Source organism: Kryptolebias marmoratus, linkage group LG2 (assembly GCF_001649575.2).
Source record: "Kryptolebias marmoratus isolate JLee-2015 linkage group LG2, ASM164957v2, whole genome shotgun sequence".
NCBI lineage: Eukaryota > Metazoa > Chordata > Actinopteri > Cyprinodontiformes > Rivulidae > Kryptolebias > Kryptolebias marmoratus.
In genome coordinates, this window is record NC_051431.1 from 11,603,960 (window position 1) to 11,627,431 (window position 23,472).

A 23,472-nucleotide genomic window follows, 5' to 3' on the forward strand; every position below is an offset into this window, starting at 1 on the left:
AATACAAATCAGAACTCAAAACACACCTTTTTAGATCTGCTTTTTCCACCTGACACAATTGGTTTGCCTGATTTTATATTGATTTTATACATTGTCTTTTCTTATTTATTTTTCTTTACTTTCTTTTTCTTTTCTTTCTTTCATTGTTACATCTTATTTTCTGTTACTGCTGATTTTATTCTTTGTACGGTGTCCTTGAGTGCCAGAAAGGCGCCTTGAAATAAAATGTATTATTATTATTATTTGTAAAAGTTTGACTCTTTACCCAAAATAACATACACACTCAGTTTACATTTCCTGTAAGTAATTAAATAACATAAGGACTTAGCTAATCTTAGCTAGACTTAGCTTTATTTAGGCTAACTATTTGGCCTAAATTACTCTCCCTATGTTAACTTTGGTTTCTTTTTTTTCTGAAAACTTAAACATCAGTTAAAGAAAAACTCATAATGGAGACATTCTTCTGAATCTTGAGGGTTCAGGTGACCTTGAGGCATCAGGATACCTCTCACCTCCAATCAGACTACATGCATCAGTTGATTTATTTTTTATCTCATTATTGCAGGAGAACAAGCTAAGGGCAGTTTTATCTTTTTAGCTGAGTGTGAACAAATGCCTTCCTTTCTAATCCAGCAGACAACAACGTTATTACTTATTAAAACCCCTGCTTGACGCTTGAATAAAAGTCTATAGCAGTAATCTGCATTTTAACCTTCAGATGCTGAATGCTGCACCGGATGTTCAACAGACTTAGCTTTTTACTTTTTTGTGTAAAATGAACTGAAACACTCTTCAGCTCTTCCAAACACTGGATAGAGCTGAAGACAACAGATCCAAAACATTTCACGTGGTCATATTTCCTGAAGTTAATTCATCTGAAAGTATTGGGAAATGAAGAACATGTTAACAGTTTTAAATATACATATATATATATATATATAATTTTTTTTTTTTTTTTGTAAAACGGTTCCAGGTCTTTTGAAAATGCGGTTGTTGTTTCTGAAGGTGCTTGTCAAAGACACGTCATCGTGGTCCTAAGCTCACGTTTGAACCACAGACGAGATGGTAACGGAGACATCAATGCTTGTGATTTCCGGACCGAAAACAGAAGTAATTTTTCCTCCACAGAACGGTCCTAAACGGCACTGTTCGTCTTCCTCGAAGCCAAGTCCTGCCTCGGATGTGGGGCGATGCTGGGGCTGCGTTCAAACAACATCGGTGATGTATGACACCACAGACTGGAGGGATTTTTTTTTATTTTTACCAGTCCGCTCTGACACAGAGCAAAAGAGCAGTCAGAGCCTGCTTACGAAACAAGAAAAAAAAAACCTCCTGTTCGTTTTCTGCCAGCTTGTTCACCGGGGGAGCGTCGGAAATCAAGGAGCGACCAAACGAGGAAGTATTTGGGAGGCGACGTGTGAGATAGATGCATTTCTGCAGCAGGAGGAGGAAGGAAGGAGGGAGATGCCATTCGAGGGTTGGGGGGTGGAGGGGGGATGGGGTGAGGGTTTGGTTGGTGTTTTTCCCCCCCTCATTGGACGTACGTCTGCCATTGGAGGGATGGTCAGAGCAGAGCTGTGCGAGCCTTGAGTGCCAGAGCTGCAGATGGCACTCCCTCTACTGTACAACTCACACTGTACTCTCCACTGGACTGTGTCTGAATCACCGTAAACCTCTCATATAGAGAGGCTGAGAAAATAGACTGTGGTCTAAGAGGAACTGGACAGTACCTATGAAGATATTGTAATTAAAGGAGGCCTTTAGAAGAGGAGAAATGAGGACGAAGGGGCTTATCTAACAGTTTTCAAGGCTCATTGCTCCGATAGATCCAATTAAATTCAAAGTAATTTATATCCCAGCCCTGACAGGCCAAGATGGCTGCTATTACAAGAGTTCAAAAATAAGTAGTCATTTGTCAAAAAAGGAACAAAAGAATAAAAAGGAAGTTAAAAAATGAGCAGAAGACAGAAAAATAAAAACTAAAACAGGTTTATTTTTGGCATAATTACAATAAAGCTAAAGTTCTACAGTCTGTCTTTCAGTCTTTTATATGATAAAGGTAAGATGAAGTCAAAACAAAAAATAGTGAGACTATAATAGCGCTAAAGAACTCTAAATTGCTTAAGAATGAAAAGCATGCATGTTGAGGCTGCTTTCAGGCCTCCCGTGCAAAAAGAGGTGTGATCTCAGTGGGATTGGCCTGGTTAAAGAAAGGTTAAATAAATAAAAAGCTGAGAAAAGAGCAATAAAAAAAATAAGACTAAAGCAGCCCTTTAAGCTAAGTTATAAATGTCAGCTTAAAGCAGGCACAGTGTTTAACATGTAACTGTGTTTATCAGCATCAGGGTTCGAGGCACAAACCTAATCAGATTTTCAGATGTGCTATATGAAAGCTATTTGCGCTACTTTAAGTACGTAAAACTTTTGACAAACATCAAATCAAATAGGTTCTTTAAAGCACATTTTTAACTATTAAAATGTGAAGACCGTTCAGGGATTTAATTGAACTTTTTTTGTGACTGTGATATGTGTGTTCTGTGTCGTTTTTTTTTTAAAAAAAGGAGAAAAAAACCCGTATCTGACATGGTCTGACAGTTGTGTGAAATAACGCATAAATTGAAAGTGTCTGTCAAGGCTTTTTTAAGTCCCTAGTTGAAAGTCATGACATCTTCTAAGAGAGAGAGATGAAACATTTGCCCTTTTCCTGACAGAGAGAGTCAGAAAAATATTCATCCCCTGTAAGCCATCAGTAATGAGAATTTGATAAAGCTTTTTATGCATATCTGACTCGGCGTGCTCCAGTGGCCAGCGCCAGCGCAGGGTAAACCAATTTGCTGTTTATATTTATCCAGCAGAGTTAATAAAAAGCTGCGCTGGTCGCTATCTTAGCTTCCCCTGCTCGGCCCGCTCAAGCCCGACGCTGGATGCTTTATGGCACGAGGTCGACATTGAAAACTCGTCCTCGCTGAATGCTGTTTGTGACGTCAAAGAAGTGTTTGGAGCTTGTTTTGCAGATCCAGCATTCAAGATTGTCCAAACTAAAAGAAAAACACATCAAAATTTGACTCTCAGAACTGTGGTTTCCAAATATTCTGAGTTCAGGTGTTTTAGTAATGGATGAAGCAGCTATCACTTAACAAGTTGGCCCTCAGCTCTGAGTCTAGAGCTACGTTCACACTGCAGGCAAACGCGACACAGGTCAGGTGTTTTTATGGCAGCGTGAACGTGACAAATCAGATTTTTGTTTCATATCCGACCCAGGTCTTTTCCATACGTGACACTGAATTTCAAAGCGACCGCAGTGTGAACGTTCATGTCGCATTTTATCCCACTTTTTTTTTATGTTAACCCTAACCCACGCCAAAAAAAATCGTAATGGAGCAAGAAATCGTAACTGAGCATTAAAACTTTCAGTGTGAACGTAGCCCATATAATTTCAGAACTCCGTTGGGCCTTTCCCTGAGATTGCACCCAAAGAAGTTCTTCAGCTCTCAGGTTCGAATGTGGAAAATGTTTTGTTCAGTTTAACGTCACGATGGTGTTGTTTCGGTTGAGAACGTTAGAAAAGACCGGATAAGACAGTAAGATTGAATTTAAGCTTTGTTTTTTTTTTTTAGTGTGTAACGATTTAACGAGTCATCCTGAAATCCTCAGTTTGTCAAAAAATTAAGAGCGCCTCAGATGAAACATTTCCGCTTTCATTTAAATGCAGTTCAGCCTAAGTTTGCAGGTTTCAGCAGCTTTAATGGTGTCTCAGATTTCACGTGAGGATTTTTTTTAGCACGTGTTAACATGAAGGCCTCTTGCAGAAAGTGTTGTTGGTGTGAGCTTCTTAGCTTGAACCTCTTCTGTTCTATTAATCTGCTTTTGGGCTGTTGTAAGGCTCAAAGTGTTTATATTTTATGCAGAAACTTTGATTTTTTATATTTTACTCAGCTACAAAAGCTCTTATTTTTACTTGAAGCATTTCTCACTTCTTTAAAATCTTTAAAAAAAGGCTCCAGAGCAGACAGAGGTGTGAACACATTTCACATTCACAGAACAGTGAGTTATACTAAATAAAGAGGAATATGTTAGACCTAAATTGGAAGTCACCTTTGGTGTTTATTCTTTAGAGGATTCAGACTGCTGTGCTCTTTTTTTCTCCTCGTGACTGTTCATTTATCTAAAGGTTTCTGTGGATTCTGATCACGACCTCAGCCGTCACACCCCTGGAGATGTTTCTTTTATGCTCTCCACAGAGGTGGTGCAACAGGCTCTGCATGAATGCCGAGGACCATTAGCTGTCAGGGCTAAACACACAACCTGAGCTGTCATCTGTAATCGCTGGGAAAAATGTGTGCAAGTGACAGAAAGTGAGTATTTGTTTACAGAAATGGAACGGCAAAATGGCCAAAGGGGCTCAGTTTCTAATGATGTGAAGGCTGAAGTCTTTATGAGCTCAGGTTTCCTGAAGGGGAAACGTCAAGATTAACATTCTGGCTGTTCTAAAACCCAAACTTTAGATTTTTTTCAGTCACTGATCAATTGTGGTTCACATTTTTCTTCATTTGATTACAGCTTTCCATCTTTTTAGTGCCAAATAACCAAATATTTATGCTACGTTCAGCGTGTGACATTTAGTTTTTATCGGTAAACCTTCCAGCCCACTCAGATGTGAAAAGGTTTGTCAAACTTTGAAGTCGTGTTAAAGTTTCCGATTTAAGAAGTAATACATGTTAATGGCTAAATTGCTTTAATAATCTCTTGTAGCTCTCATTAGTGCAGTTTTTAATCAAATAAGTAAATGTTTTCTTCATATTAAATGCTCCTAATATTTGCTTTTTGCTTACCTCAGTTATGGCCTGCCTCTTACTTCAGACTTTGCTCGTTTCAAACACAACTCACTGCCAAGACCGTAACCATTTTTAAAAGTCGCGGAGGTAAATCTTTTTCCTATTAAGTTACTTATGGCAAATCCCTCACTGCTGCAGAAATGAGATCTAACTCCACAGGACGGGGAGCCAAACCATTTGACAGATTTTTCTGTCTTTCTCGTCCTTGTAACCAGATTTTGAACAGGTTGGATTTCCAGTCTACCAGCCCAGAAACTACCTCAACAAAAGTAGAACATTATTTCAACATTTAATAACACAATATTGTTTTTTTTTTTCCTTTTTTCTTGCCAATATCTTTGCTCGAGTGTTTGGCCACGGCAGAAGACAGAAGCCAAAGGCCTGCTGAGATAAAAACATAAGTCTGCCGAGTCCTCGCAGACGACATCGCCGATCAGATAATGGCCTGGCTGCAGGTCGCAACAAAATGATGTTCCTGTTTCTTTTATGCCGTATTAAACTCCACTTATCTACTATTAGATAGCCTGCTTTTGCTCATATAATAAGATGATAATAAAGGTCCCAGATTTTCATTTGCCCCTCAGACACTAAAATATATGTCAGCTAAAATGGGCCTAATAAAATCACAGCTGCAGTGCTCTTCATTTTTTTTTTTTTTTTTCCCCTTGCTGAAAATCCACTACATACTCTGTACGTTGTACGGACAAGAGGATATAACCGGAAACTCTAAAAGGAGGCAGAGAATTTTTAATGATTTAATCTTCCTGAATCAAGTCTCGACCGAGAGCTTCCTCCTTCGTATAAATATTTAAATAGCTGAGCTTTAATTCTCAACGACTATTTTAGGAGAACAATTCAGCAAGGCTGTCGCCCGTCGGAGTCCGAACACCTGAAATTCATGCACTGGTGTCAGAAAACAACCATTTGTAGTATTAATGAAGTTATTAGACAAGTGTGCAACTAGACAACATAATTGAGCCTTGGAGAATAAACTTTAAAAAAAGAGTTTGAGTTCAGTTTGTAGCGTTTCTTGTTTAAAATGCATAAATGTGTTGATAGCTACGGAAATATTAAGGGTGCTGGATTTTTTTCTCCATTCAGGACAAACGTCACACTTTTGATAAATAATTTGATGATTTTAGGCATGAAAGACTTCTGTTCTGAGGGCAGCAGAAGATATGTGAGGTCAACAATTCAATCAGCATTTCTTTTTTTTTTTTGTACAGTTTAAGAAAAGCAGCCATCAGTCATGGCCAAAATAAAACTAATGTGCCTGTGGAAACCACTGAATATGTCAAATTTGAACACTTGTCAGCTCCCAAACCATATAGTTTTTAAAGAGCATGTTCCTTTCACATGCCTTGAGGTTGTGTTTTATACCAAATAATTATTATTTTTTATTCCCAGACAGGTGGTTTTGGTTGTTAAACCTAGTCAAGCATTAAGAGAGAGCAAATGGGATCTTTTTTGCTGGTTGATAATATATGAGGGAGTGTGAAACCGGATGTTGATGCTGAAGTTTTATTTTTCTTTTCTGGTCTGCAGTGGTCAACCGAGGAGGTCAAAGAAAGTAAAACCGGAGCAAACCGGAGCCCTAAAGGTCTGATTCGGGCGACGAGCTTCGGAAGCGCACGTTCCTAAACGCCGGTTCTGATGGAGGGACGTTAGAACTCACAGTTTGTTGGATACGAGGCGACGCGGACCGGTCAGGAAGCCGACGCTGAGCCGTGTCCGGTTACAGACCGGTACTGCTGATCAATGAGTATTGTTCGCCTGAAGAAAAGATGATGCCTAAAATATATTTGCAAACCAGCAAAGGCAGCGTGATGCTTTGAGCAACGTTCTTGCGATGAACCTGTAGTCGAGCATTTGTGGATAAAACAAGAACAAACAAGCCAGAACCATGAAAACACAACCTGACAACATTTTAACGTTAAAAGGAGGTCTAATTGAGTCTGTGCCTTAATAGTTCAGGGTTGTATGAAAGGAGATGGAGAGCCTTTTTTAGTCTTATTTAGGTAGTAATGTCAGAGCTGATAATGCAAGGACCTTTCCATCAGTTTTCTTTTTTAACAACCTTCAGCAAACCGTGAAGCTTTTCTCGATACGACACAAAAAAGCCGTCAGAAAACGAGGCAGTTCAGACACTAAATGGGTTAAATCAGTGTTCTGCTACAATAATTAAGAAGATAACTTGTTCTGGTTGGTTTTAAGCAAAGCAGAATTTGATAAGAAAACAAAAACTGAGGTCGCCATCTAGTCTATTTCTGGATAAGAAAGAAGCTTAGTTTCTAATCCCAGTGTCACATTTTGAGTGATGTGGGAGAGCCTCTAAACTTGTTAAGCACTCGTTTCGTTCTGCATTAGCTTCCTATAGTATATAAAAAACAGTAAAAATAAAATAAATATGTCTTTAAATGTCCCAGGACATGTTAAACTTTCTAACACGAAATAAATGAGAAATAAACGAGTACATATGAACACTAAACGAGACCACATAGAAAACGATTTGTGCAAATCCTGGATAGTCCACGAATGGATTTATTCAGCAGCTGTAAGAAAAGTCTGAGAAGGACCTGAAAGATGCTGAGAAGATAACTTTGTCCCTGTACGTCTAAATTAATGCAAAAGACTACTTTAAAAAACACTTTGGGTGGAGCTTTTCTTAGTGAGGGACGTACACGTGGGAGGCACAGGTCGTTTTGTTTCTCCAACTAAATCTGTTACAGGGGTGTGATGTTTCAAAACGATGAAGAGAGGAAAAAGGTGAGAGGAGAACTTTGCGTTGAAGTGAACAAGGATGCCATGGCGGAGATGTGAATGTGTGTGTAAGAGCGAGAGTAATGGGTCTTTCCATCTGCCATTATCTTCCAGCAGAACTAATTACAAGGTGATGGGCAGCAGACTAGTCACCAGGGCCACCGGCGGCTCCAAATTAGCCAGACTCTTGATGATGGAGAGTGACAGGAGAGGAGACACTGAGGCAGAGGGAAGGACAGGGGTCCAGAGGGAGAGACACTTAAAAAAAAAAGAAGCGGATAAATAGGAAATCAATGGACAAATTGGTAAAACTATGTATTTTTACTTGAGACAGAAAGTTGCTTTTTTTTTTAACTGTTCAAGATCTTATTAATTCAGTCCTGCTTCATTTCTTCATCCATCCACCCGTCTTCTTCACCCGCTTCTCCTTTCCGGGTCGCGGGGAGCTGGTGTCCATCTCCAGTCGTCGCTGTGCGAGAGGCGGGGGACACCCTGGACAGGTCGCAGGGACACATTAAGACAAATGAGACGAAACCATTCCCGCTCTCACTCACCTAGGGACAATTTTTCAGTCACCAGTTAACCTAAAGTTCATGTTTTTGTTCTGTGGGAGGAAACCTGAGTAAGCCTACGTGTGCTGCTTCATTTCTTGTCTCTCTTTATTTATTGCTGTTTTTTTATTTGTTTTTCTCTTTTAGTTGTCGCAGACTTTGTTCTCCCGTCAGGCGTCTCTCAGGCTTTAGGTGAACTAACTGGGGCTCCTGTCGAACACTGGGAACACCTCTCAGCTGCTTTGCTTTGGGGTTTCCTTTGATTTCTGAAACGTTCCACAAGCCTTTACGAGCTTTTCCTTTTCTAGTTTTGCATACCGTGCGCACCCCAATTTGCCCCTTCCCTAATCTCGCAGAAAGATAAAAATACACCAAGGCGCTGCTCGTTTTTATTGTTCCCGTCCTCACTCGAAGAACCTCATTAGGGTAAATCTGTCCTGTCTGCATCGCTTGTTTCCTTTGTGCAGTCTCATCATTTAAACTCATCTTACATTTATTTTTTGAATTAAAAAAAAAAGGTGTAGGAAGTTTGGATCAAATGACAGCTCACCCAACCCTGACTGTGTCGTTGTTGTAGAGAATTTAACTCTAATAATGAAGAGGTCAGAGTTTCACTTTAGCTCAGTTAACGTGTTTTTTTTTATGTGCCTTGCTCATTAAAACTCCTCGTTTAAAGGATTTTTACAAACCAGGAAGAATTTTCTGCAGGATCCTGTCTTGTAGCCACATTTTCTTTTCTTTTCTTTTCATCTGTTGAGAAATGAAGTGTTAGGGTGATTTGAACCCCCCTCTTTACTTTAAGCGATCAGTGTTTTGTTTTGTTGGGAAGCGACATCAAAAGATCCCCGAAACACCTTTTTTTTTCTGTAAATGTGCACTCACCCTCAAAGAACAATCAGAACTACAGTCGAATCCACTGCGGGTTTTGTTGAGCCAGTTAAAGAAAACCCAGATATGTTTAACTTGATTTGTTGTATTACATCCTTCTGAAGTCTGCTGCTCTTTGGTCAGGCTTTAGTTGATTTGGGTTTTATTTTATCCCGCTCCTGCGGCACCTCCTGGTAATTTAACTAAGGAAAGTCTTTTCACTTTAAGTACCACCTTGGGTGTTGAGCGTTCGTGTTGTTGTTTTGCTTTTTTTGTTGCACATTGCTGGCTTCGTTTCTCTATTTATTTTCCTAAATGTCTGATTGATCCAGGTGCATTCGTGTAGATACAAATGTTTAAATTGCCCTGGGACTCTGGAAGGACTTACATGCCATTCAAATAAACTACATAATTTGCTGATTTTGCAGCTATAGATTATTTTAATTTATGCCTTTTTTTGGTTGCTCAGATTTGTTCATACCGACTAGTTTTATGTGTAATAACTGGCAGGTTAATGATAGAAACGTTATAATTCATTATAAATAAAATAACGTAAACTTGAATAAATTCATAAAAAGTAAGAAAGGCTGAAAGAAAGCACTTTGTTTCTTTGTTTTCATTGCTTGTTAAATATTTCCATGTTTTCTTTTTCTTTATTAATGATAGTTGTTGCTGTTCTTTCTGTCTCATGTCTCTAATAACACAGGACACCATGTCCTTTAGGTACCAAAAGACAGAGTCATGTCCTTTGTCCTTTAGACACTAAAGGACAGACCCACGTCTTTTAAACACTAAATGACACAGTCTTGTACTTTAGATACTAATAGACTGATCCATTGACAAGGCAGGACTTGGCAGGATTCAGATCAGGCACACACCGACAAAGTTTTAAGATGTTTATTGTCAACGGACCAAAAGCAGGAACAAAGTCTCTGGACTGGACACTCACGTGACCGCTTGGGAACGGGACCGGAACAGGTAAGTCCTCTGTAAGCGGCTGCTCGGATCCGAACGGGGACGTCCAAAAGGGACTGAGGCGAGAGGGGAAATCCAAGTCCAGACAGGGGGTCGATACCAGTAAATCCGAAAGCAGAAGCCAAATCCAAAAGGGGCAAATCCAAGAGGCGAAGTCCAGAGAAACGTAGCAAGGTCGAGTACCAGGAAGCAGAGTCCGATAAGGTGTCCAGAAAGGGGCAGGCAAGAGACGTGGGTCGAGNGACAGGCAAGGGTCGTGANCAGGCAAAGNCATGGATANTACGCTGGACATCTACTGGCTTGAAGGCTTTCAATAATCTGGCNNNGNANNNCTGGGAGCTGTGAGTATTTATGCATGGCAGAACAGGTGAAGCAGATGACTGTGATTGTGTGGGCATGGTAACATGGGCGTGGCTTGGAACTGGGAGTGGGAAGTTACGTGGCTGTGGCATGACTAGAGGCAAGAGGCGTGGCAGGAACAGATGAAGCTGTGACATCCATGTCCTTTGGACACTCAAGGACAGAGTCATGTCCTTTACGGACAGAGTCATGTCTTTTAGACACTAAAGGACAGAGTCACGTCTTTTAGACACTAAAGGAGTCCTGCCTTTTATGGACAGAGTCATGTCTTTTATGGACAGAGTCATGTCCTTTACAGACAGAGTCAGGTCCTTTACGGACAGAGTCATGTCTTTTATGGACAGAGTCATGTCCTTTATGGACAGAGTCATGTATTTCATGGACAGAGTCTTGTCCCTTATGGACAGGTCCCGTGTGGCTCCAGTGAAATCACCCTGATGTTTTTATCGGGCCTGTTTCTGTCCGTGTCCCTTCCAAGCCCGTTCCGATGATCCCGTCGTTGTCGGAGCCTTAATGCGTCTCACCACACTCTACGTTTCCACTGGTCTTCCATCCAGCAGCCTAATGGGCCAACTGGGTGCGGCCGGCCGGTCGTCACTCGTGTTCACAGGGTGCCTGTTGCTACCGTCACGTATCGTTTTCATCACCACGTTAAGTTATCCGCTAAAGAGTGAGTTTGCCTCTGTGTTTGTATGTCTTTTACCGTTTCCCCCTTGTTGACACTGGCAGCTGTTTCACCTGAGTCACGGTGTGTTTGTGTTGTTTGTAGCTGATGTATGCTCAGCGCTGGTGTGTCCGTGCCAGTGAAACCTCAAAGTCAGCCATTAAACCATTAGGGATTGTAACCGAATCCTCTGAAAGCCCGGCTCCCACCCGCCCACTGCTGGAGGGAGATGATGGATGGGCGCGCAGGAATGAGAGTCGTCTCGTTGCGAAAACAAACGGAGGGGGATGAGTGTGTGGAAAGGTGTGCAGCGGAGGCAGAAGGCGTGTGAGGTGAATCGTGCTGTAATAGACCGAGCAGACGCCACTGAAGAGGGGAAACAGCTTTGACCTTCCTGCTCTGTGCTGAGTCATGAGCCTCGCAGAAGATAAGAGGCTGTTGAGGTTTCTTTTTGTCCCATTTATTATTAAACGCTGTGCGTTTGTGTTTGAATATGAGCGCATTCATCCAACTTTGATTCACTCTCTTATGGTAAATCCCTGTGGCTGGGGGTCGGGAGAGGATCTCCAGTAAATGAAAATTAAAATAAATCATTCATGCTATCGTATTTTTTTTATAAATGTTACGACAAACAAACAATAATCATCTAAAATGAGGAAGAAAGTTGTTTGATATAAGTCATCTAATTTATGTTGTCATAATTCTCTTATCAACTTTTTTTCTTTATACCAATGTTTGAGTTGTTCAACCAAGGATATTTGGGGTCACAAGTCTTAGACGGTATTATTTTTAGAGTCAGAACCTAAAAGGTTTGGGAACCACTGCTGTGAAAAAGTATTAAGTCATCCCTCATTTCTTTATCAAGTATTTTGCTTCCAAGTTGCCAGATTTTCCTGTAATCTTTAAAAGGTCTTGGTCAGTATTTGTTCAGGCTTTCTGAAGGTCTCATGTTTTGGTTTCACTCATCTTCATTCTGTTATCTGACCATTTTCACACTTATTGACACAAAACAGACGACTTAGCAAAGAACAGTTTTTAAACTGAATCTTTAGGCTCTTTTTCACAAAGACGCAGTTTGTTCCTCATCTTTATAGCTAAATTTGTCGATCAGTTACAGAAATTCTCCCGTTAGAGTTCAGAATATCTCAGCTCAGCTCATTTCATCTGATCTCAGCTCCAACTTTAGCTTTAAAGCTCTCCGTCGCTCCATTTCCTCCCCAGAATGACTCCACTTCTGTCGCCATTTCTTTTCAGAAGAAGAAGAAGAAGAACTTCACCTTTTCTCTTTCCGCCTGCCATCTCTGACTCCATCGTTCTCCCTCCGACTCTGTTTACATCCAGGGATTATTTTACCGACTCGATATCCACCGAGTCTGTTCGAAGTGAACTCGTCAGTGTTCGAATGTAAACAAACGACTCGTAATTGTTGGCACCAAAAATGACCCTGCTGATTTCACTCATTGTTTACAAATTGTGGTAGTGAAGGCTGCGTATTTAGAGGTTATTTTTATCATAGATGATACACATATACAAAAGAAAGTCAAAAACATTGGGAAACCCCATATTTTTATAAGGATTATATATAAAAAATATCTTCCTTCTTGGTTTCAAAATGTCAAAAATTTAGTGAGGTGCTCGGTGGATTCTGCAGAAACGTTCATGTGAATTTTTCTTTTACAGACAATACAACTCAGACAGCTTCAGACAAAAGTGGTTGTTGTGATGCTCTTGTGTTTATGTTGTGGATAATAAACTTTATGCACTGAAGTATATCATCAGAAGCCGAACATTTGGGCTGTGTTAATGGCTGCCTGCATTTCATGTCCCACATATGCAACATCACCCAGTTAATGCCCAAACCATCATAAACGATGCTGAAAGTTGTCGCCTCTTTATGTCTACAATCAAGCATTTAGTGTTTTAAAACTCAGGATGTGTTTGTGAACGCCATCAGTCATTTACGTTTGATTAAACACCATTTCTCACCCCGTAATGACTTTCAGTCCAAGCTGCTCCACATTCGCTGTCGATCGGGGGCAAAGGCGGCGCTCAGGGTGGGTTTGGCTGCTTTTCGGCACGCTCCTCCTTCTCCTCGCCTCCCCTCTTCTCCCTGCTTTAACCCCGAGCCTCCCACGCAAACACCTCCTCCTCCTCCTCCTCCTCCCTGACTCTCACTCCTGGCTCACCCTGCCTCGCAGCTAACGCTCCCTGACTCACACTATTTACAGAAAAAGCCTGAATCAAGGGCAGAGGTGGAAGGGGGGGGGGGTAAGATTACTGTGTGGAAGGACAAGGAGTGATCGAGGGAAATTGTTTTGATGATTCCTAACTGGCCGAGGCGGAGATGGGGAGGGTGGGGGGGTAAAAGCTTGTGGGGTTGTGATCAGCAGAGAACCAGTAAGTGATCAGATATCTGAGCCATCAGCCAGCATTTAAAAGCCTTGATGGACTAAAAGCTGTGTGTGCGTAATTTTGCTTGTGTGTCGTTACTAATGAAGTTATTCCGACCCAAGCCAATCTAAGAACTGCTGACAATTGCTTGTGCAACACGCGCAATCAATAGCTACAGTAAAATACGCACCTTATAGTCAAATATTTTCTGTTCCCCAATGGGGAACTGCCTGTTTGGTGCATCATCCTTTCCGCTCTCATCATTTTTGAGGCTGCTGTTTCACCCCTTCCTCCGACAAGTTCAGCAAAAGCTTTCAACAAAAGAGACACCAGTCTCAGGCCCGGGGGCTCAAATTGCTTGCATAATTTTTTTTGTCTTTTCTCTTCACTGTGAGACATTAGACCTGCCTATTTATAGTCCGCTCACTGCTACCAAGAGGATGTACTGTGAAGGCTAAATTTCACTGTAGCTTTTTTAAAAGCACAGAGTGAGATGTCAGCAGAATATCCCAAACCTTCTGTTTTCTATCTCGTTACGGGATCATATAAACTTCCAGTCAGGCAGTTGAAACAGATGTGATATATATATATATTTTTTCAACAAATGTACAAACCATGTATTTGCTCCCTGTCTTCCTCCTGCAGCTTGTCTGCTACAGTCCGAGCTGGTAAACTACGAGCGAGTGAAGGAGTACTGTCTGAAGGTGCTGAGCCACCAGAGGGACCACTTCAAGGCCATGTACCGAGCCGGCATCGCCTTCTACCACCTGGGCGACTACGAATGTGCGTTACGCTACCTGCGCGACGCCAAGAACCGCGAACCCACAGGTGAGAATCCGTCAAGGGCTTTGATTTAACAAGCCAACCCTCCGGCATAAATCCTGACTTATCCGGCTTTATCAGTACTGAAAACAGAATTCAGTTTGACTTGGAAGGTCATGACCAGAATTTCATGTCATGTTAGCACATGCCTGGCGAGTATTACAGACATGACACTCAGTTTAGTTCAATTCAGCTTGAGCTCATAGAATCACCTCACAACAACAGTCAAAGATAAAAGCTTCCCGTCTTTGAAAATTGTCTGTTTTCTTGAGGATAAAATCAAAACGAGGACTGAGTCCTAAATGGGTCTGTAATTTAACCCCACTGCACGACTGTAAACTCTACGTGGTGCATTTAGATCAGATTTCACAGCTGATGTTTTATCGAAACCCTTTTAAATCCTGATATCACATTTATTGGAAAGTTGTTTATACTGTACGAGCTAATACTTACTGCTGTACTGTAGTAAGTATTAATGGTGGCAGGTCTGTTTTTAAAATCAAAAAGTATATTTTCAACTGTTCCTTTTTATACGTTTTGAGCTTTTTTTTGACTAAACATTGGGTATTTGTGCCTGTATGTATTTCTTAACCCACAGAAGCGTTTGTTTTCTCTGTAAATAACCCTGTTTTCGGGTGGTTTAAAAGTTGAAACGGGACAGTGGGAGCTTAACTGCGCTGATAAACACGGGGCGACTGGGGCGTTCCTTGTCTTCTCTTCCCGCAGACACCAACGTGCTGCGATACATCCAGCTGACAGAGATGAAGATGAGCAAGAGCGGACAGCGGGACCGAGATAGCAGCAAGGACACCCAGGGCTAATCCTTCGCAGCCTCCTGACCCGTCCCACCTTCCACCCCCTTTGAGCAGTCCTCCTCCGACCCTCCCCTTCCTCCGGCTCCTCTCCTCCTCGTTTGGCTCCTGACAGCAGACAGAAGAGACCCAACCACCCACCTGGTGACACACAAGCGGGGCACATATCAAAAAATGTCTGCTTCTTCCTCTTTCTCCTTCTTCTTCTTTCTTTTTTTTTCCTTCTCTCCTTTGATTTCTCCCTCAGGTGCTGTGGCTCCTGCCTCTTAGACGCAGAAAATCAACATAAAAAACTAAGACAATGCTGTATTATACTCATAGAAACCGTCATTGTGCTGGAGTGAAAACGGAGGTTCGAAAACATACGAATGGACACCGGACATTTGCGTGATTTACTAAATGTTTCAAGAGCAGAACGTACTTTTAGTATCTCGCTCTCTTCTTTCTCTCTGCCTTCTTTCGCTCCATCTTTTTTCGGACTCTCCAGGAGAACATTTTGGGGTCAGGAAGCTCGACCACACCGGCAGGAGGGCAGGGCTGCGTGTGCGTTTTTTGCGTTTTAAAGTTTAAGCAAGGGACAGTGAAGGGGGATGTGTGAGACACATATCAAGACCACAACCCAATCTGATTGTACATCCTAAGAAAACAGGGCTCGCTCAGGCCCCTTTAACCAGACTGCCGACAGACTAGCAGGAAAAAAAAACAAAACAAAACAGCTTAATCTATTAATTCTCTGTCACACCTCTCTGTCCTGGATGCCATGTATCTCAGTTATTAGACTGTTCTTTCAATTCAAGGGCTAATTCAAGTGTTTTTATTTAAGATTTTTAATTTGCTGGTACACTCAGAAGCGAGCAACTGGCCCGTTTATAGCGGGAGTGTAAGCGGCAAAGACACAAAATTCTCAAGCGGCTCTTGCCGTTGTCGGGTGTGTTGTTGTGGAACTAAGTGTGTCTTGAAACCTGTCGTCCGAAGCCCCTCCTGGTGTTGTGTTCACGTTCGCGAGAATGTCGAGGCTCGGCTCGCCTGTTACTGATGTCACGACGAAGAGCAGCCAATAAATGACACGTGAGGTCCGTGAAGCCGGAGATCCACTCTAAAGTTTTCCGCGGAAACACTTTGCCAACTAAGGTCCAACCTTTTAGCGGCTAATGCCGAAGCTTTCCAGGCTACATTAGGACACCGAGGAGCGTTAGTGCAGGGAAACCAATCACAATCTGTCCAAACCACAACGACGGAGCACTCAGCTTTAACAGGAGGGAGCTGGCTGCCATTTCTCCTGCTTGCGTTGTATCGCGCGCTGACAGAGAAAACATCCACGCTTGTCAAAAAATCGAGCGACAGCTGTATGGACATCACTACTGACAGCGTGGTTCGGGCGTATCCGTCACCAGCTGTCAGACTCTCCGCTTCTCTTGTGACATGTAAAGCCGAATCATCTGGTGATGCAAATATTGTTTTTCTAATAGCTTTTCTACAGGTTTAAATCTGCCTGTCATGTTCCGCAGAAGGTTGGATTTGGTAGAATGTGAAAAGCATGACCTCAAACTTCCCCCCCTCGCCTTTAATGTCATGATGAAGCCCGGTTCCTTACTCCTCCTGCGCGAGCCCACCTCCTGCATGCGGCGTGCGGCTGCGGAGAGTTACTTCATATGTTTGGGACAGGGATTATATCTGCTCTACTGCTTTCTGTCATGGCATGCTGCCACTAAAACGTTGGCTCATACCCTCTATTCTAGCTATTCTCAGCTTTGTAAACACAGAAGGTGGCGACTGTAATCACAACAGCAGACGAGGTACCTTTTAGGTTCGCCGCCTACTTTGGTTAAAGACAAAAACGGAGGAGGAAAATCGAATCAGAAAAAAAAAAAGAAAAACAAAAAAATCCCTTCCCAATTTATTTCTTTGACCTGTTACGAGGTAGACGAGGACCTAAGTGTGTCAGTGGCACTCTGGAGAGACGGCACCATGAGGTGAAGAGACCGGCATGATACATGGAGGCTTCAGGGGAAGCAGAAGTAGGCCATAATCAGCCCCAAATAAAGCTCCGCTGGGTTAAAGGAGACGCACGAAGGCTTAAAGCTAATTTATCATGAGGCGCTACATGGCCAGAAGTAAGTAGATTTGTGAGCACATAACGTGGCTGCATCTTTATATCGGTGTGCTGATGTAAGAGCCTCCTCTGTCCAGAGAAAGTCTTATTTAAGAGCCCGGCTGCTGGATTCTTATCTTGTTTGGCTCATTGATGCTGGGCCGTAACTCCTGTTTTAGGTGCTGAATGTAGGGGAAAAAAAAGGCTTCTTAGTAGAAAAGTCGAGCTGAGTTAAACAGAGAATTACCTGCAAACTGGAGTGTTCGTACTGTAATATTAGTGTCTTAATAGCTGCTTTCACTGGCACTTAGAGGTTTAACCCAAAACATAAAAAGAAGATTACAAACTACATTTGGGTCTGATAGCAAAAGGGGGGGGGGGGGGCAGACTTGAATAAATTAAAATAACTCTGTGAAAGGAAGACATAACATTGAGCTTTTAGATGTTTATCGTGAACCCATAAGAAAATACAATTTTTAAAATTTATTGTTTTATCAAAATAGCACCCATTAACAGCAGAAGTCCATTCAAGTCAGAACAGTCCGTTGTAGACACAGACAGTCCGGTTCGATCCAGCTGCAAAACAGTCAGATTCAGTGGATTTTAAAGCACTAAAGAAGCCGTCAGATTGCATTAAATGTTTACTGATTGGAGGGCGACGGTGGAGAGGAACAACTCCTTTTAACAGGAAGAAACCTCCAGCAGAAAACAGCTCAGGGTGGATCTGCTTCGACTGGCCGGGGGCTGAGCAGTCGATCAAACAAAGAAGTTCGATTTGTGGACTTCGTAAACTCGAAATTAAAGGAATTCTGTTTTACTTGAAATAGGATTACACACGGTTACTGACGGGACAGCAAAACTAGTTTTCCTGCTGAAAGTATCAGTACGTACCAGTCAGAGGCACAGGATGCTTCAAAACTTATATGTAATATTTAGCATTATTTGTTAATATATCATACAATGAATTAAAAAATCACATTTTGCCATTTTCTTGAACATCTATGTTTCCCTCCAGGATGCTAATTTGACACTCGCTGGCTTTTTAAACAGTCTTATTCAGTGTTTGGTTGTCCACCAAGTGCATTTTGAAAACCTCTACACAACTTTTTCAGTCTCTTATCGCTCCAGTTTTGATTCTTTTTAAGAAATGAGTCGTATAAAGCAAAATATCAGTGAGGGTATGTCTTTCAGAAGCCAAAAGAAATCATATAGTTCAACACAAGCTCTTCTGGTTTACAAATCCCGACAGGCTGTGTTTACTTACACGTAATTCTGGCCATAGAGTGCTGATGTTTGTCTTCTTGTTGCTCTTATTCTTTACATTGTGTCTCAGTAAAGTGTCCTTTATTACAAAGATTGCACAAAAGTTACAACAATCAAATCAAAATGATCTAAAGCCGACGTGGAAAGCCTTTAATTTGGTTCTTTTCACGCAGGTTTTAGTTCCGCTGAGGCAAAGGCTGGGTTCAGAAGCCTTCCTCGCTCTCTGTCCTGTTTTTTTTTTTGCGTCTCCCGGTTTCCCGAAGGAGACGAATCAGCAGCGTCTCCATGGCTGCCGGGGCCGAGTCTCATCACCCGCGGGCCCCTCGGGGGGGGACCCGGTCTCTCCCTCCTCACCTCATGGCGTCCTCTCTCCATGGCAGCGGTTTGCCATCTTGTTTTTGTCTTGCTGTGCTCACTCATTACCATAGGAGATGTACAAAGGTTAACTCAGCTGCACATTAAACCCATCAGGTCTGTGGATTAACGACTTCGAGGCTGTTCCTGTAAGCGTATCCCAACAACACGCCGCGTGTGTGCAAATCTCTTCATCAGTGTAGCTTTGAAAACAAACAAAAAGCACAACAAAAAAAAAAAAGAGAGAGACGTAAACTAAATGGCTGTGTTGTTTCCTTTTAATTTCTTTCTTTCTTTTCTATTTTTGCTCTTTTACTTTGATGTCATTTAAGGTAAATGTTTGTCAAATGTCAAAGTAGTTTTGTGAATTCATAATACAAATGTACAAAAAAAAAAATACTACGAGAAATGGAAAGTTTTATGGTCGTGAAAAGCTTTACTGAATTACTTTATCAACAAAGAAGAAAAGATAGAAATGAGAATTTTACTAAAAGCTCCTTCGGGGAGCTGCTTTGTGACCGTGTCTGTATTTATTGGTATTTCTGTTGACGTCCCTCTCGGCGAGGGATTTAAAAAAAATAAAAATAAAAAAAAACGACTCGAGAGTGCGCGCAAAACGGTTCAGCGCCCCACCTGACGGAGGCGTCGCGGTGGATGAGAGCTGGACAGCCTACCCGCCTTTAAACTGCTTCTGCTTTCGACAGACATGAAGCCGGGGGACGTTTTTTTTGTCTCGCCTTGCTCCCAGGAGGCCCCCCCCCCCNATCAAACATCCAAATATCTGACGGGCCTCCATCACCGGTATTACTGAACTAATAGGCCGGGAATGCACTAACGGTTGGTAAATGAAGATTATGAATAAAGTCCAAAACAAAGAGGAGCGCTGTTGTTATCGTTTGGGTTTGTTTTCTGCTGATTCTGCTCGTTGAAGCGTCTCTGATGTTGAAGGAACGACAGGTTGGACTCTGATCAGTCCAGCGGCATTCTGGGTAACGTAGGCAGCAGTTTCTGATGGAAACCATCCATCCATCCATCCATCCATTTTCTTTAACCGCTTCTCCTTTCCGGGTCGCTGGTGTCCGTCTCCGGCAGTCACTGCGCGAGAGGCGGGGGACACCCTGGACAAGTCCATCACAGGGACACATGGAGACAAACGAGACAACCATTCAGTCTCACTCTCACAGGGACAATTTAGAGTTACCAATGATCCTAACATGCATGTTTATGGTCTGAGGGAGGAAACCTACGTGTGCTGCTTCAGTTCTTGTCTCTTTATTTATCACTGTTTCTTATTTAAATCTGTTTTTCTCTTTAGTTCTCGCAGACTTTGGTGTTCTTCAGTCACACAGGGAGAACATGTAAACTTAGAACATTTGCTTTGTTAATGAAATCACTTTGGTGAGTAATGTTGCAGCGCAGTAAACCTTTAGTTTAGTTTCTTTTAGTTAATATGATAGTTTTCTTGATTCTACACATATTTTATTACTTTCATCGCTCTCCCAAAGACGTACACATTCATTTGAAGTTTAAACGAGCCACGAAAAGTTGGAACAGGTGTTTTGATATCTTTTATCCACAGAAACTGAGGGTCGATGATGTCACACACAGAGAATAAACATCGAAACACGGACATTTTGTGCTTCTCACTGTTAGCTTTATTTTAACTCTGAATATTCTTTTCAAATCTGGAAGCACAGGGAGAGTCTTTTTTTAAACTTATCATATCTCCTACAATTTAAAAGAAAAAAAAAATGCAGACTCGTAAAAATCAACACATTTGACCGCGAGAAACCTCCTCCAGCTCACGCTTCAGAAACTTTTCTTTTGCACCTTTTAGCTTCCACACAGCGACTCTTTGTTTGAGGCTTACTTTTCAGTCGTCCCTCCGTCCGCCTCTCGTTAACCTGACAGGGAGTGACGGACACAGGTGTGTGGTTGCCACGGTGACCACAGTGGCCCCACTGTCAGCAGCTCCTTTTCACCTCTTGCACCGTTTACGCATCAAAATGTTTGAATTTTTACAAAGCTGATGTTACGTTTGGCACCCTTCAACTTCGAGGTTACTGTTTGGGAGATTTGGGATTATAGGGAATAAGAATTATGAGATAAGATTCAGAAATCCGCAGTTTAAAGGACAGTTTTTATGCAGTTCTCAAGGGGTGGCGTCTCAAAAAAGTTCTCATCTCAGTCACCAATCAGATCACCTGACGGATCGGGTCCAAACGTCAGACGGCAAACTTTACTGCGTCATAAATTCTCTTTAAAACAGGAAGCAAGTTGCTAAAACAAATGGTTTTATTTGTTTATGAGTTAAACCAGATGAGAGATAATTGTTAGACCTGAGGCGAATGGTGACCGAGGACATTAAGATGTCAAAACTAAACCTAACTTGAAGGTGTTAGGACGGAGACAGCATCCATCTGAAACACTTTAAATTAAAAATGCATCTTTACGTCTCTGCTGCCGGGTTTCTGTTTGTCTTTAAGCCAAGTTCACTCGTTTTCGACTCTTATATCCCCAAGGTTTCCCCCCTGAAATGCTCTCATTCGTCTCTCAGGTTTGGATCTCTGGATCGTCAAGTGTTTGAGGATAAAAAACTTCATGAGTGGTTTAACGGTGGATTCAGGAAGAGGACAAAGTGAGCCCTGCTGCAGATCTGAGGACGCACCAACTGGCAGCCAATCTGGCTCTCTGTTTACTTCGAGCGCAGACAGAAACACACTCTGTGCTGCTTTTTGCTCGTCGTGCTCTCCGGACACGATGGCCTTCTTCATAGAAAACATGTTTGCGCCGGCTGAAACAAACGGGGAAGCGCAGGAAAAAGTGAAACAGAAATAATTGAACGAAGAAGTTAAAGTAAGAACCGAGGATGTGATGAACGTTGGGGGGACGCCACAGATTTCCACAAAGGACAATGAAAAGAGAACAAAGACCTCACACACACTGCCTTCTTCATAAGAAACAAATATTTCCGTGTGTGTGTGTGTGTGTGTGTGTTGTAAACAGAGCAACACAAAGCTCAACCTGCTGAGTCCTCTCTGCCAGCTCTTCATCACCTTTCTCTCCTCCTCACTTCATTTTCATCCATTTCCCCCTCCCCTCCGTGCAGAACGCGCGCGTCTGCGTCGTTGCTTTTAATAGCATCTCCATGGAAGTGAAGAGGGGTTGCTAGGTAACTGGCTGGCGTCTGAAACGGTGTTTGATTGGCGGTAACGCTGACAGACACATGCGTGGAGTGTGTGTGTGTGTGTGTAACACTGCACGCTCAGAGGTTGTGAGTAAAACATCACATTTTGTTGAGCCGTTTAGATTTGTTTTTTATCTGCTGATACGTCAGGACCGATCCCCCGGACCTCGCGTCAAGCCCGCTCCCTTGTGCCTTTCTGGCGACTGCAGTGTCAGGAGGCCTGGGAGGACGAACGATGAGGAGGAAAACAGCAGACGTGGGAAAGATATGACATCATAGGCCACGGTGGTGACACCCAGAGGATTTTATCCGCCACTGCAGCAGCCTTTGTCTGACAACACCAGACTGAAAATCCCAATCAGCTGGAAGTGTGCGGTACGAGCAGCAAACTTTGATTTAAGCTACGTTTGTGTGTCTTTTACTGACAAAACACACGTGATGATAAGCATCATGAGTGAGCATTTATGTAGTTTACCAAACAAATCTAAATGTTGGCGACTTAATCGGTGGGAGAAGAAAAAAAAAGAGTTTGAACAGAAAAAAAATCTGTTTTCAGTTTCAGACAAATTTCTCTTAATCTCTCTCTTACAAATTTAAACTGACACGTGTCCCTGAGTACAGAATTGGACAGCAGATTGAAAAAGCAATAAAGAGAATATATATATATATATATATATATATATATATGTTTATAATTATGTCAAATTACTGCAGTGCAGCAGGAAGGTTGAACTGAACGTTAAACTGCTCCAGAAAGGTGCGACATGTTTGCTTTATTTCCATCAGTGATTATGTTCCTGTCTGGTTTCTGCTGTTAATTTAGTTTCATTATGAAACAAAATAAACTTCCTAATAATCTCATCACAGTCGGGATTATCTGGTGCTTCAACACACGAAGCTACAACAAGAAAAAAGTCAAAAAATGTGAGTCAAAGTGAAATTTCATTACAAGACCTTCTAATCTTTGATGCAATTTGTTTAAATATCTTAAAGGATTAACTCAGATCTTGTGAGGTTTTATGGGACAGTTAATATCTTACCTGCTGTAGGTAGCTTTTTATAACGACTTCAGAGTTGAATTCTGACCAGATTGATGAGCTAACGGCTAATCTGATTAAGATTAACGGCTAAAATCAAAGTGGCTCCCTGCCAAAAATAAAAAAAAACTCCCGTTCCTGCAAACTCTGTTTCATAAACTTTTACATTGCAGCTTATTGATAGTAGACGGTTATTTCAGCGACATCTTATTCCTGACGAAAGGCTCCAGGCTGCACGGGAAGTGCTACAGAAAACTGCTGCCGTTTGCAAACGACACTGATCGTAAAATTCCACCTAAACTCGTAAAATTCGGTGTAGCTCAGTATCAGTAAAACCGACTGCACTATTTTTGTGTTTGATAACTCGATTAGCGGAGGTGGCCATCTTGAATCAGGCTGGTCCCAGGAGTGAACCAGGCGTAGATGTGGTGAATCCATTGGTTATTTTTTAAAATCCTTCCTCTGGTTCATGAGTTATTTTGCTAACAGACAAACAAATGAG

The 23,472-nt window shown here is 42.0% G+C and overlaps 1 protein-coding gene across 1 annotated transcript in view; it reads left to right on the forward strand.

The window, feature by feature from the left end:
• The window catches only part of ttc9b (tetratricopeptide repeat domain 9B), a gene marked incomplete in the record, with an annotated part of 29,727 nt that extends 9,122 nt beyond the window's left edge, over window positions 1–20,605 (forward strand). Inside the window, 2 exon segments of the mRNA XM_025007738.2 lie at window positions 14,049–14,231; window positions 14,952–20,605. Of these exon segments, the coding sequence (XP_024863506.1) occupies window positions 14,049–14,231; window positions 14,952–15,046 (278 nt within the window).
• Window positions 20,606–23,472: the final 2,867 nt, after the last annotated feature.